General features: G+C 35.6%; 1 protein-coding gene across 1 annotated transcript in view; it reads right to left on the reverse strand.

Annotated features, from left to right (window-relative positions):
• Positions 1 to 310: 310 nt before the first annotated feature.
• SOCS6 (suppressor of cytokine signaling 6) overlaps positions 311 to 13,476 on the reverse strand; it is a 28,525-nt gene continuing 15,359 nt past the window's right edge. The window contains exon 2 of the mRNA XM_041399384.1: positions 311 to 6,316. Coding sequence (XP_041255318.1) covers positions 4,587 to 6,191 — 1,605 coding nt within the window. The 5' untranslated portion in view covers positions 6,192 to 6,316 and the 3' untranslated portion in view covers positions 311 to 4,586. The remainder of the gene's footprint in view (positions 6,317 to 13,476) is intronic.

Here is a 13,476-nt window from a genome sequence, read left to right on the forward strand (position 1 = left end):
CAAATTAAAATGATCAAAAGGTTAACTTAATATAGTATTTATGCATATCTTTCAAAAATAATATTCTAGTTATATCCTATGGCAAATTTTTTTTTTAATTAGAAATTAAAATAATTGGTATACAGAAATACTTTGAAAGTCAACTAGTAAGGGTTAAAAAGTACAGAACAGTTAAAATAGTAACCATTAAAATTTAAATGTTTAAGTTGGATACCCAAATTTTACAGTGTCTCTCAGGATGTTCTTCTGTTTTAGAACGTCTTTAATGTATAGAAGACTCCACAAACCTTTTTGTGAATGAAATTTTTATTTACACACTGTATCCAGAAGCAGATACATAAATCCTTATACAATTATTTTTCAAAAATGTGCAAGAAATTACTATAATTTTGTTTACAAACCAAAACACATTAAAATCAATGGACTTTGGATAATTCACTCTGTGGCGTGCTTAGTACAAATAGTGCACACCAGGTCTGAAACAGAGAAAAGTGTAAACTACAGCAACCTGGATTGCAAGTATTAATTTCATGGCACTCCATCATCACTATAAAAATTCTTTAACCCAACAGGTATTCATAAAAAATTCCTTTAGAATTTTTCATTATCTGTGTAGAATTTAGACCACTTTCCAGATACAACAATGCCATATTTTTCACATTATGAACTACTATCTAGGTAATTTTTTATTTATAAAGAATGCCTGTAATTTTTATTCTTTGCAGTCATAGAAAGATTTAAGGAAATTAAATTGGCAATCATTAATTCATCTATAGCTTAGCTCAGAATTTGAAAGTTCAGTAACAGAGAAATACTTCTCATCATAGCCCATATATTGCTGGTATGCTGTTTTAAATTTATAATTCCAGTATTCACACAGATGAAATGCATCAAAACAAAAACTGCACAGATTTTATTTAGGCCAGCAGTCAACATTCACAGAAAGAAATTGGCTTTAACAAAATACAAAGTCAGCTCATCTGAGAACAAAAAGTTTAATTAATAATTGCATTTCTGATCCTTCTGACATAATTACATTTTGATAAAAAGATGGCATTCACTATGTCAACAGCAGGATAAATGCTATATCCTTCAAACAGATCAAAGAATATACATCACTTTCAGTTGTTTATAACACTGGCTTACAAAACAAAACAAAATTTAAAAAAAACCCCAGGAAATTGTGCAAATTTATTATTTCTAAATACAAGGTGTTGTTTCACTCTTCTAATTGGTAAAGCAAAGTTATCAGTAATGGTAATCATTTCAGCCACTGAAAGGAGTTTTATTTTGAAGTTTCATTTTCAAAAAACTTTTTCCTCAATTCAATTGCATAAAAAGCATACCTTTTGAACCCTTAAACTGTTGTGCTGAATAAATAGCCATATTTCTACTCTATGAGGACCATACTCTGTTAGCTTTTGTTCCTAGTGTATTTACTTCCAAAGGTCCCCAAAATATCCTCCATCATCTTTCTTTTATTTCTCAAGGACACTTTGTTCCTCTAATTCTCACGAAACAGAAGTCAACACAAATTTTGTGGTTATTCTGAGTGTTATAAATTGACTCATAACTAAATGCTACTGTGTTTCTTTTATATTAATCTTTATAATAAGAAATTGTAAGTGTCTTTAATATTTTCAAAGTATTTTTTCTGAGTTCCTTCTCCTGGCTGGCCAGACACCTCAGTATGAAAAAGTACTGTGAGGTTCTGATTAAAGAAACCTGTAAAAATAAGTATCTGTGTCTACTGATTTAAAAGTATTTGGAGCTTAGTAGAAATATCACCACCATTTTTTATTCGGAAGCAAAGTGCTCTATGGTTCTTACATCTTAGACCTCAAACACTCTTAAGTGTTCCTTTTGTGGTAGCTTTATGGCAGGGGAAATGACAAAGTTAACTTGACCCAATTAAGTTCACAGATGAACAACACAGCAAGGAAGGCAATTCAGAAAGTGGATAGCTGTTTTAAAACAGTTTTTTTTTTTATTATTTTAAAAAGCATCATTTATGAGCGAACAACTGAAATTTATAAAGGCATGGGCAAGAATTTTAGCATGTGTGTTCTTGCACGTTTTTCAATTCCACAATAAGACCAGGATATCGTAGCTTCAAATATTTAGGTTTCAACGCAATGACTGCTAAATTAATGCATGTGGCATAGTATAAACATATGTTTAATGTATTCAATAGTGGTATTAAATGACAATGAAAATATTTCATATACTATAATCTTTCAAAGATTCTGTAGAATGCATAGGCCCTATAGTATGGGGAAAGAATTTTTAAAGTGAAGAAAATGCCAGAGGTTTTCTTCCAAAAGTATGCATCTGAAATCCATAAAAAATGATTTTATTTTTCCTCTCCACAGACAGAATCAGAACACTGTACCATACAATAGGTTATTGTGCCTTTTTGAATAAAGTTAGTGATCCTGATTCAGGGGAGGGGGCATGGGACATGACTGGGGAGGGGGAGAAGTCAGTAGAGGAAAAAAAAAGAAAACAGAATCCTCCCTTTCATACATATATCTCCATGGCAGAGCCAACAAATCACATGTATAGACTGCTCTAGATTATTTTCTTTTTTAAGTTTAAAACTTTATCAGACTAAAGAGGAAATCCTTATTCTCCCTCCCTTAAAAACAAAGGCAGTCTTTATCTACCTTTGATTTTCTTTTTTTATTTTTTACTTAAACATTATGGTCAAAAAATAAATTAAAAAAATATAAATTTTGTCTATCAATTCAGGCAACCCAAGATGTAGTGCTACTGCACCACCTTGCAGCAATACTGTATTCACTTCTAAAGACTCATTTTAGGGGACAGAAATGCTAGATTAAATAAGGAGAAGAAAATGACCCAAACAAGAAAGATGTATCAAAGATGGACTTTTTTCCTAAGGTGATCTTCACTCATTAGCCACTTCTACCAGAGAAGGGCAATATGACATTTTAAAACACAAAACTGGGGCGCAGAGGCATGCAAAGCAAGGCCTATCAGCAATGCAGAGGCAGGCCTCCTTCCCAAACCAGCTATGACCCCTTTAGCAAGTAACTCATAAAAGTGATAAAAACATGGGAGAAAAGAAAACCAAACTAAAATAAAACAGGAAAATGCCATGGATTAACCTTGCATGATGAAAATATTACAGTGTAGAACCTGTACTCCCCACTGAAAGTCTTTTTTTCCCTACAGAAGGTTAGAATAACTGTAAGCTTTCCAAATGCCAGAATCTTTGACAGATATCATAAACACTTACCTAATTGATTCAATATTTCATATGTCAAAACATATTTCATGACAGCAAACTGAAACATATTCTGCGGTCACTGTATATCCAAACATCTCTTCCCAATAATTTGAAAGGCTAGGAGAATAGCACTTTAGAGATGCATTTAAACATCTTCCATATAAAATGTCATCAGTCCTGTTCCTTCCTCCTCAAAGGATATAGAAAAAAGGGAAAAATGATCCAAAGGATATTAGTGTATTCCTGTACTTTCTGAAGTGAAAGAAAAATGTAGAAAAATGGAAATTATAACATTTCAAGTAACTTGAACATAAATATGGTAGAAATAATCCTATTAGAAGTTTTAGCCCATCCCCAAAATGGCTTACAAATTTATGTTCCCATGATAACAATTCTTAGAGTCTTCCCACAAATCCAGGAAACTTCCTTCCCTTACTCTGCAAGAGTAGGCAGGAGGGAAAAGGAAAGAAAGAGTGGACCTGGTAGATGTTAATTTATTAACTGATGGCATGATTTCAAGAAGTAATATTTTACAAGACCCCAATACCACAATTTTCTTCTAGGTACTGTACATTGACTTTCATAAACTGTTTTTTAAAGGCCATTTTTTGAGGACAAAACACTGAGACGAGAAGGCTGAACCAACCTTCTCAAACACAAGAGTGTACAGACAGTACAAGGCTTAGGAGGAAGGCTTTTTTTCTCCCAGAGATATGCTGCATAACCATGTTCTTATCACACAGCTCTGTCTATACATTGGGGCATATCTCTACAGAAATGTCTAATTACAACACTAGGAAACAGTTTTTAACTTAGATGTAAAATCAGTAATTTAGAATACCAATATGTTATTTATCCATGATCATTTTTTTCCAGAGGTTGTTTTAAAGGAAAAAAAAAAATCCATTCAACAAGTTTCATTTAACTTTTACTTATCGTTGAATACACATGAAATGTGCTTTCAATGCATAAAAATCACAGTGGATAGCAGCAAAGGACTTGGGGGAAATTAAGGAGAATTTGATCATTCACATTGTGATTAATCTGCACATTGATGAAAGATAGCTATTTCACACTTCTAAAAATAAACTTGAGATCATTCTTTCCAACAAAACAAAACAAGAAAAAAAAGCCTCCCAAAATACACAACCCCCCCCCAAAAAAAAAAAAAAAAACATAAATCCAAATGCATTACTTTTCTTTTGCAGACAAAAATGAAATATTTTTATGGCAGCAAAAGATTTTGATAATAATGAAAGTCTGTAAACTGTAATTCAATCTCTTTTTGTTGTTGTTGTTCCCAAAGTGCAAGATGCAAGATTCCCGTAAGCTTTCAGTAGTGCTTTTCCTGTAAATAATCCTTCATTTTGTTTGGCAAAGGCAGTTTTTGAATCAGGTCTATTCTGGTGTACTGACGTATTACAAAACGACACAGGTACTGTAAAGAGCGCACCTGCATAAACCGGGACACTGGATTTGTCAGTCTCACGGGGTAAGTTGCAGATCCTGGTAGCCGGGATCTGGAATAGCAGAAAGCTCCATTTTCAGAGTCCCTGATTGAATGTTCAATTAAGTCAACTATAGACGTATGTCCCTCCACATCTGGCTGTTCATAAAAACTAAACCTACCATTTGAGTGTTCAATTCTAGTGTGAAGAGTTTTTCCATGGGAACGAAAACTCAAACTTAAAAGATAACGATCATCAGAACTATCTCGAACAAGAAACGAGCCATCAGGCACATTAGCTAATTTTCCCTCTGCCTCCCAGCGTGTAATGGGGCCCCAGTACCATCCTTGTTTTGCAAGTTTTTTCAGTTCTTCTGTGAGGCTTGTCACAACCATAGGACCGCTGTTCTGTACAGAGTCATAAACTCTTCCAACTCCTGGGGCAGTGTTAGGATCAAAATTCAAATGGCAGCGCATACTTTCAGCCACATGGGCATCTGTGCCATTTAATCCATTGAAGTTCCTTTGGATTTGATTATTCTGCATTGGAGGTAGCAAAGGTGAGAGTGGAGGGACATCACTATGATTAACTCTTGGGCTTTGCAACATGACTCCTGTGGTACCAATCAACAAACCATTCACCGTCTGGTCCACAAAGATATCCGGTGCAACGACTATGTCCTGATCCACTTGGCTCTCATCTTCATGGAAAGCATTTCCCCCCACTTGAGAAGAAACAGTCGAAACTTCCATGGGTGAGGAACTATCCAGACAGTAACTACGTGATCCTTCCAAAGGATACATTCCCTCATCTAAAGGCACAGTATACTGAATGTAGTCCTGAGGCATTAATCCAATAACTACAGGCACATGTTCATCAATATGAAGATGCAAGTCCCCGTTCTGAGATTCCGTATTTTTTAATGCATTGGTTTGTTCCTGGAACACATTTTCTGACTGCAAGTCATGGAAGTCCTTTCGAACACCATTCAGCGCTGGGCTTGGATTAGAGGAATGGACCAAGGCCTTGACTTTCACTTCCATTTTGATGCAAGTCTCTTCTGAATTTGTAGGTCGAAGTGGCCATGGAGTTGGGCTGTAATGGTGATTACGGAGGGAAGTGGATCTCAGAGGTCTTTGAGCTCGCACATCTTTGAAGGTTATTGGAGCAGATGAGGAAGAAAATGTGTCATCATCTGCAGAGCTTACAGATGGTGTGCTGCCTTTGCCTTTCTGTTTTTGTTTTGCTGAAAGCCTCCTTTTTAACGTACCCATTAAACTTTCACTTTTTGATCTATTTTTGCCTCCTTTTTCATCTTCATTATTGACTTCACAGCTAGCCAAATCTTTACCATAGCAGCTGCCAAACAAGGAGTCATCTTTTCCGAATTCACTTAATGATGGCTGCTGAACCACTACAAAGTCACTTTCATCTTTACTTTTATTTAAGTTAAAGGACTTGCGAATTGTTTTGAGACTAATTTTCTTCATTATGACAAGTTACCAAATCTGGCTGATCAGCAGTGCTTGCGGTGATATAGCCCTAACACACGAAGAGCAGCTTCTGCTTCATTTATGTGTTTTATCCAGCCTCATTTAACTTCAAGAGCCATTTCCTAGAAAGAAAAAAAAATAATTACATTCACAAAATAAAAATTTCAAAAATTATCTATAAGGGTTCCCCTTCTCCAAGCAGAACAGAAATTGCAGTACTTTAACAATGGGCAACACATAAAAGTAAAAATAGGTTGCTGACTTTGAAACAATTAGGCTCAAAAAATGAAACTCCTACATTTCCACAACTTCATTATGCTTTCAGCATGATAATTTTTGAAACATCCACACACCTTATATTACACTCACAGGCACATATATTTAACGCATTTATACATAATTTTCAATTTTCACATGAATACTCTTCTCTTTCCAAAGGCTCCTAAAACATCCCCCCACAAGTAACTACAGAAGATAAAACTACAGAAAACATTCTAATCAACAGAAATCCTACATCCAGGTTAAACTGAGATTGGTCCTAAAAACAGGGTCTTATAAGGTTATACTTTCTCTACACAAGAAAGTTGAGTAATATTTAAAAGGTTACATATTTAGAGCAAAACTAACTGTAGTGAAAATACAGATTTTCCTTAACAGCAAAGTAACATATATTTACAGCAAGTCCCCTCCTGAACTTCTGTGAAAGAAAGGATTTCCAATCTGTTTTAGCCACAGAAAACAAAGTCACAGCCTCTTATTGCCTAAAATTATTAGAACTTTTCTTCCTGTATTTCTGCCAAGATCTAGTGGACACAGCTGCTCCCACCCGGCATCTTACAGAATCAGGTACCCACAAAACTGATCTTTTGGATTGGTTTTTTCCTCGATTGAGGTTTGACTGTGTTTTAGGTGGGCTTTGGAGGGGCATGGTTTGTTTTGTTTTAATTTTAGCTAGACCTTCCAAAGTAAAGAGCTCTGCAAAGAGAAAGACAACGCATGAGAAAGAGAAGAGAGGGAAGTTGCTACTCTCACAGAAGTAGGTACTACAATTAGTAGTAACTGTTATTCCATGTACCTCCAAATATGTGTGATGTTAGCAGCACAACCTGCAGCAGCAAGCCTGGCTCCAGGCTAAGCATGGCAAGCTGAAGGAGTCTAAGAATCTTTCAAGAAATCTTCCAACCCTGGTGGACTGAGGGGAAAGTAAAACAGCCCTTATATACGCACTTCCCACTTTTCTCCCAGAGTATCACAATATAAGCAAACCGAGAAAAACAGTGCAACAGACTGAAATAAGTTTTATCAACTAAACAATACTGTTTTCTTAAATAAACATTCAAAAACTGCATAAAAGCATGGAAGGACAGTGATTACTATAACCAAAAAGCAGTCTACTGCCTATTGTTGTTGCCCAGCCCAACTTCTCTGGTCCTCAAGTATACAAAAGGTAAAGGATCACATCCAAAGCAAACTAAAAGGTAATGTGAAACATCTACGGATTCTGAACTTCAAAACACCTTGAAAAATTTTAAGTAAAACTGCTGCTAGAGGGGTGGACACTGTTCCATAAAAAGCAGAAGTAGTAAAGACTGATTTACGTGGATTGTACCCCAGTCCTATCTGCATCAACCTATTTCAAAGACTGGTTCTGTGTCATAACCTCTGATATTTCCCAAGTTCATCTTTAGAACACATTCAGGTCTTTCCATTTCATTTTCTTAGTTATCAAACTAAATAATACTTTCCTTTCTTTCAATGGGGAGGAAAGAAAAGGTTACTCCAGTCTCTAAACTGATTTGCTTTCTACCAGCAAAGAACAAACACGACCAAAACACTTTCTAAACAAAAGCCTAAGAATCAATAACTTGCTATAAGAGTATTTTAAGACTTAAAAAACCCGAACCAGTATTTTATGATATGTTCACTAGTTATTTTCCACTTTTAACAGGATACCTGTTTTATCAGGAGTCATGAAATCCTAAAACACCCTCCTCCAGTTACACAATATGAACACAATCCTGAGTTATGGGTATGAATTTTCAAAGGTTAAGACACTATGTTTACTTTCCTACAAGTGCAGATAAAGGGAGACTTACATGTCAATTAAAAGGAGGCTCAAAACGTCATTGACTTTCTAATCCTAAACCATTTGGATTTTGCCAGCTTTCCAATTTGCAGAACTCTTTTTGCCATATGTAACCAAATTAACCTACAAAATGAGTTAAAATTGCAACTTAAGGATTGCATTGCTTCTCCTAAACTAACAAAGTCAGAGCATTGATTCATTTGAAAAAATTAACTCTGCTTTTGTGCACATAGTACCAGAAACCTGGGAACTATCACATTAGCTCCACCTGTGAAATCCACAGTGTTCTCCAACTGCTTCTGACATCCACAAGCTGATATTATTTCCACTTTTCCAGAAATGTTCCCCCCTCCTTGTGGATGGTACTGCCTGCAGATACCAATCTCATCACTCTTATGACCAGTACCAGGACTCCAGGAAACAGCCGGAAGCTGAATCAGGGGATATTTAGGTTGGACACTAGGAAAAGGTTTTTCACACTGAGGGTGGCTGGGTACTGGAACAGGCTCTCCAGGGAAACGGTCACAGCACAAAGCCTGACAGAGTTCAAGAAGTGTATAGACAACGCTCTTAAGCACCTGATGTGATTCCTTGGGCTGTCCTACACAGAGCCGGAAGCTGGACTCGATTACCCTGAATGGGTCCCTTCCAACTCAGTATATTCTGGATTCTATAAAATGGTTGGTTTATTAGTTGTATTCTTGTAAAAACTCATGTCAAGGTATAAGAAAGGTTTGATAATCAACTGTAAAGCCCATAAAAAACATGCATCTATCCAGAAGCCCAGTTCATTCATGCATGAGAAGATGATAAAAATCTAGTGACAGTCCAGGTCAAAGCTCTTCAAAGTAAACTGAACACGCTCATGTCACGAGAGCAAGTCTCTAAACAAGCTGTCCATATGAGACTCACTCTATGATACCTCCTACACATATTTTATGCAGGACAGGAAAAAAAAAAACCACCCTGAAGTCAAATACCCTAATTGATCCCAATACTCCTCTTTCTTTGCACGTACTTAAAGAACACCAGCTAATTCTGCATTGCATATCAATGTGTTTATAAACACTGTATAAACAGCCCTCAATATATGATACACTCGTATGCTTGCAAGTATAGAATTCATTGCGGTCTTCATTTAATAGAGCTGGAGCAGAAGAGGCCAGACATGCACCCCTTCCTGGAATACATTAAAATGAATTATGCAACTTCTTCACGACCCTCAGCGCAGCAACAGCTTCACTAGTACTTTGCATGAATTACGGCCTGACTGAAGTCTCCCACTGATGTGCTCTTCCAGTGCCATCTGCTGAACAGTGAATTAGACAGCCTAACAAGAGACAACTCTAGAAATTCTTCTGGCAGATGTTTGCAACTATATACAGACTTGAACTCTACCAATGTATTCCCAAAGCCTGGTGACTATATGTGCAGAAACACCTGGAACACATAGACTGAAAATGAGATTAATCAAATCCAGAAAGAGAAGGAGATCTTAATGCACAGAATAATGTGAATGAATGAAATTTAAACTTATAAACTTTCATCACAAATTCTGCATCTCAGAATTTTTACTATTATGCAATTTTTACTATTTTTACTAATTTTTACTATTAACAAAATACAAGCCAGGTCTCTGGATGAAAACTACCAGCTTACTACACAGTAAACACCACGTCCTTTCTTGCACATAAAAATAATTAAAACTAAATTTGCACACCTCACTTGGAGGAAGAGCAACATTTATCAATCACATACAAATGTGAAATTACTAGTGAAGATAATTAGAGCTAAAAGTTCACTTTACAGACTGCTTCTTGGAAACATGAAAAGCAGGCGATGCAATGGTACATTAATTATTATGATGGCCAACACTGATGTATGAAAAATTATGGAAGTTTTAATTATATATTAATTTCTGCAAATCCGGTTTGAATATTCCAACACTTCAGAGTAGTTTCAGTTTGATGGAACAAAATAGTTTCAGTACATTGGAATCACATAGCTAACTCTAAGCAGTGTTTGCAAAAGTACACCAACAAAAAAAGTTTGATTATACTGTCTTTATTAATTTCTGATCTTTTTCACACTTTTATGTTAGGCATACTCATTTCCCAAGACAAATACTATAAACAATGCTACCAAAATGCACTACAATAGAAATAAACTAGGAATAACTTTAAGGAGCTAGGACAGAAAACATCATACTGGAAACACACAGCAAAATACAACTCATGTTTGAACAAAGAATTGTCCTTAAAAAGTTTAATAAAAAATTTTATCACAAAAATGACTTCAAATTATTAGTCAATGCTAGTTCAGAAAAGCTTTCTAAAATAAATGTTAATCTGCTTATTTATTTCCTTAAAGTGAAACAGTTGAGCATTGAACTTGATTTGTTTTTAGCTCCCATCATCCTGCATCATTCCTGAAAAGTCTGTCTTTCACTTAGAAATACATAAATCTTTATTCTTATACTGGTTCATCATAAGACTTCCATAATTTACAATTTCAATTTATCTTATTTTAACATAATTATTTATATTAGGAAAACAACTAAAAATACCTCAAAAGTGAAAAGTTTCTGCATTCCTGGGCATGACAACAACTAGGTTCTCATTACAGTCAGATAATGAATCCTATTCTAATCTTCAGAAGTGTAAGTTGTCATTCCCCAGCTTTCCCCAAATTGTCACTGAAATATATTCATGCATTCTTTGGAAGAGCATGTCAAACACAGAATCTTAAGGTAATGCAGATTTCAATGCTGTATTTTGGAAATTCCTAAGTGTCTGTATTTTCTCCAAAGTTACTAAATCTATTATTATGAATTATTAAGAAGTCGGTCTCCATATGCATTCCCATCAATTTTACTCCAGTACTGAAGTCTGTATAACTGGAAGTTTTTCTTCAAACCAGTATACAAAATACTGACTCGAGGTATTTCTTGCTATGTACTTAGAGCTTCAGGTTATATGAGTAAAAAAACTATGCACAAAATACTCAGTAAGTAAAGAGAGATTCAGTATCTACTTCAAACACCATCGGTTTCTAAAAGAACATACACACTACAAGGCAACTTTTTGCTTTTTCTCTACATGTGCCATAAGCACGCTGAAGATGGTGAGTTTTTTCCCTTTGCTGATCTTCAAGTAAATTCCTACATTATACTCCTTTTCAGTAAGAAGAATCTTTAAATTAAGCCATCTAAATTCCATTGCATACTCTTATACTTTGAAAACAATAAAAAAAGGTAAATGGTTTTAGTAGTGGCTTCCTTGCTAATGGATAAACACTCCCCTAATATGATCACAAATTTTATGAAAGCCCTTCTGACTCACACACACTGCTTTTCTAGTGAGTTCAGATGTACAACTCCACATAAAATTGTAACAAGGAAAAAACAGATGAGAAGCTCATCTGACAGCACATTACACTTATAACAATTCAAGAGTACTTAAAGCCTCCTATTTTTAAGCTAACTAATCAAACACCTGAACCATGAGTTATTCACTACAAATTTAAATTTATACCCTCTATGACTGGAGCAGCTGAGGAAAGTACCATCAACCTCTCTACAGGGCAATATAATTGAACAGGTTTTATACAGATTACAATTTAAAACCAACCAACCAAGAGTAAGTCACATCATTTAGTCATATCATCTTTCCTATTTTTTTTCCTCCTTTTACAGAACTTAAATGGGCAGTAGTCCATGGGCACTACTGTTCCAACACAGGATAGTGTAACCCTAATCACTACCAACCTTTAGCAGAGAATAACCAAGGTACACCTTTGGTAACACATAGAAAAGTGGAGTAAATTAATAATGAAAACTTGACACAATGAAATTTTTCTTTGTCACTTCTGATTATGGCAATTAAAAGTACGTAAAACCAGGAACATAGCCACTGGAAAAGTCCAAAGACCTTGACTTCTTTTCCCTGGCCTGCTGTTGAAAAAGAATGCCCTTTAACATTCAGATTTCCTTGATTTTAATTTTTTTATTCATTTTCTTTCTTTGAACACTATTTAATCCATGAGTGCTTGCAGTAGGTCCTGTTTTTTCCCATATTTGGTTGCAGAATGAAATATTTCTATCTGATTGGTGATCTTCCTCTGGGGAGTAACTTAATGGTGTTAAATGGCATCTCTATTATGGTTTGTATGTGTATATACAGACTTGTAACTATAATAATTTCATCACTACAACAGCCAAACCCAGTTACTAATATTAACAGTCCTCTGTCAAGGTTACATCTCTGTTACCCAAGGATGGCTGGCCGGGATCTGTATCTGCTCCAGAGCTACCATGGGCACACTAAATGGGGGTGTTAAACTGAAGTCGGCACCAATTGGTGCCGGCTCAAGAACACACAAAACATTGTGATACCGGAGCTGCTGTTGGAGGAGGAAACTCCAGGGAAGCTGGGTGGATGACAGCCAGTAACCACTTGAGCCATTCCTCCTAGATCTCTCACAAACTGAGAATCAACACTCAAATAGGGAAACAAGCAGACTGTACTTTGCATACATTTAGTAAGAGACAGACACAAGTACCACCTTTCATCACTTTCTTTTAAGCAAACATATGATAATAAAGCATACTGTTAACAAATTGTTTCAAGCATGTGGAAAAATTACCAGGAAAATGAAACCACAATTTGGCTCTAAGACCATGATTAACAGCAAGGGGAAAAGGAGAGGAAAAAAAAAAAAAAAAAAAACCAAATTCTATGTATGCCAAGGTGCTGAAAAAGAGAAAACATTTTTGATGGATCAGATGGGAAAAGTCACTAAAGAAATCTGATGTGTTCACGTGTTTCACTGCAGAAAATCCCATCCATTGACTGCAAATAAACTTTGGCTTTTAGTTTTCACACAGCTATGCAGAAGCAGATGAAGAGTGAGAATAATGCTCAGTCAGGCTCTGCTTTCATTTCTTACTATTTTACAAGAATGCAGCAGCCAGCCTTGGAGCAGACTGTCAGCAAAAATTAAGTACTTTCATAAGCAAAGGTTAGACTTACTGGGAGATAATGCATGAGAATTCCTTTCCAACTAACGGTCCATCCCTCATTCCATCCTTACAGAAGATCACATCAAAATGTTTTCCCTCCATTGTAAGGTATGGGGTAGCCTGAGCTTGATAATGAGGATTTATGCTTATCCAAGATATTTATGCAATCCTCTTAA

Source organism: Onychostruthus taczanowskii, unplaced genomic scaffold, assembly GCF_017590055.1.
Source record: "Onychostruthus taczanowskii isolate IOZ18803 unplaced genomic scaffold, ASM1759005v1 scaffold16, whole genome shotgun sequence".
NCBI classification, from domain to species: Eukaryota; Metazoa; Chordata; class Aves; order Passeriformes; family Passeridae; genus Onychostruthus; species Onychostruthus taczanowskii.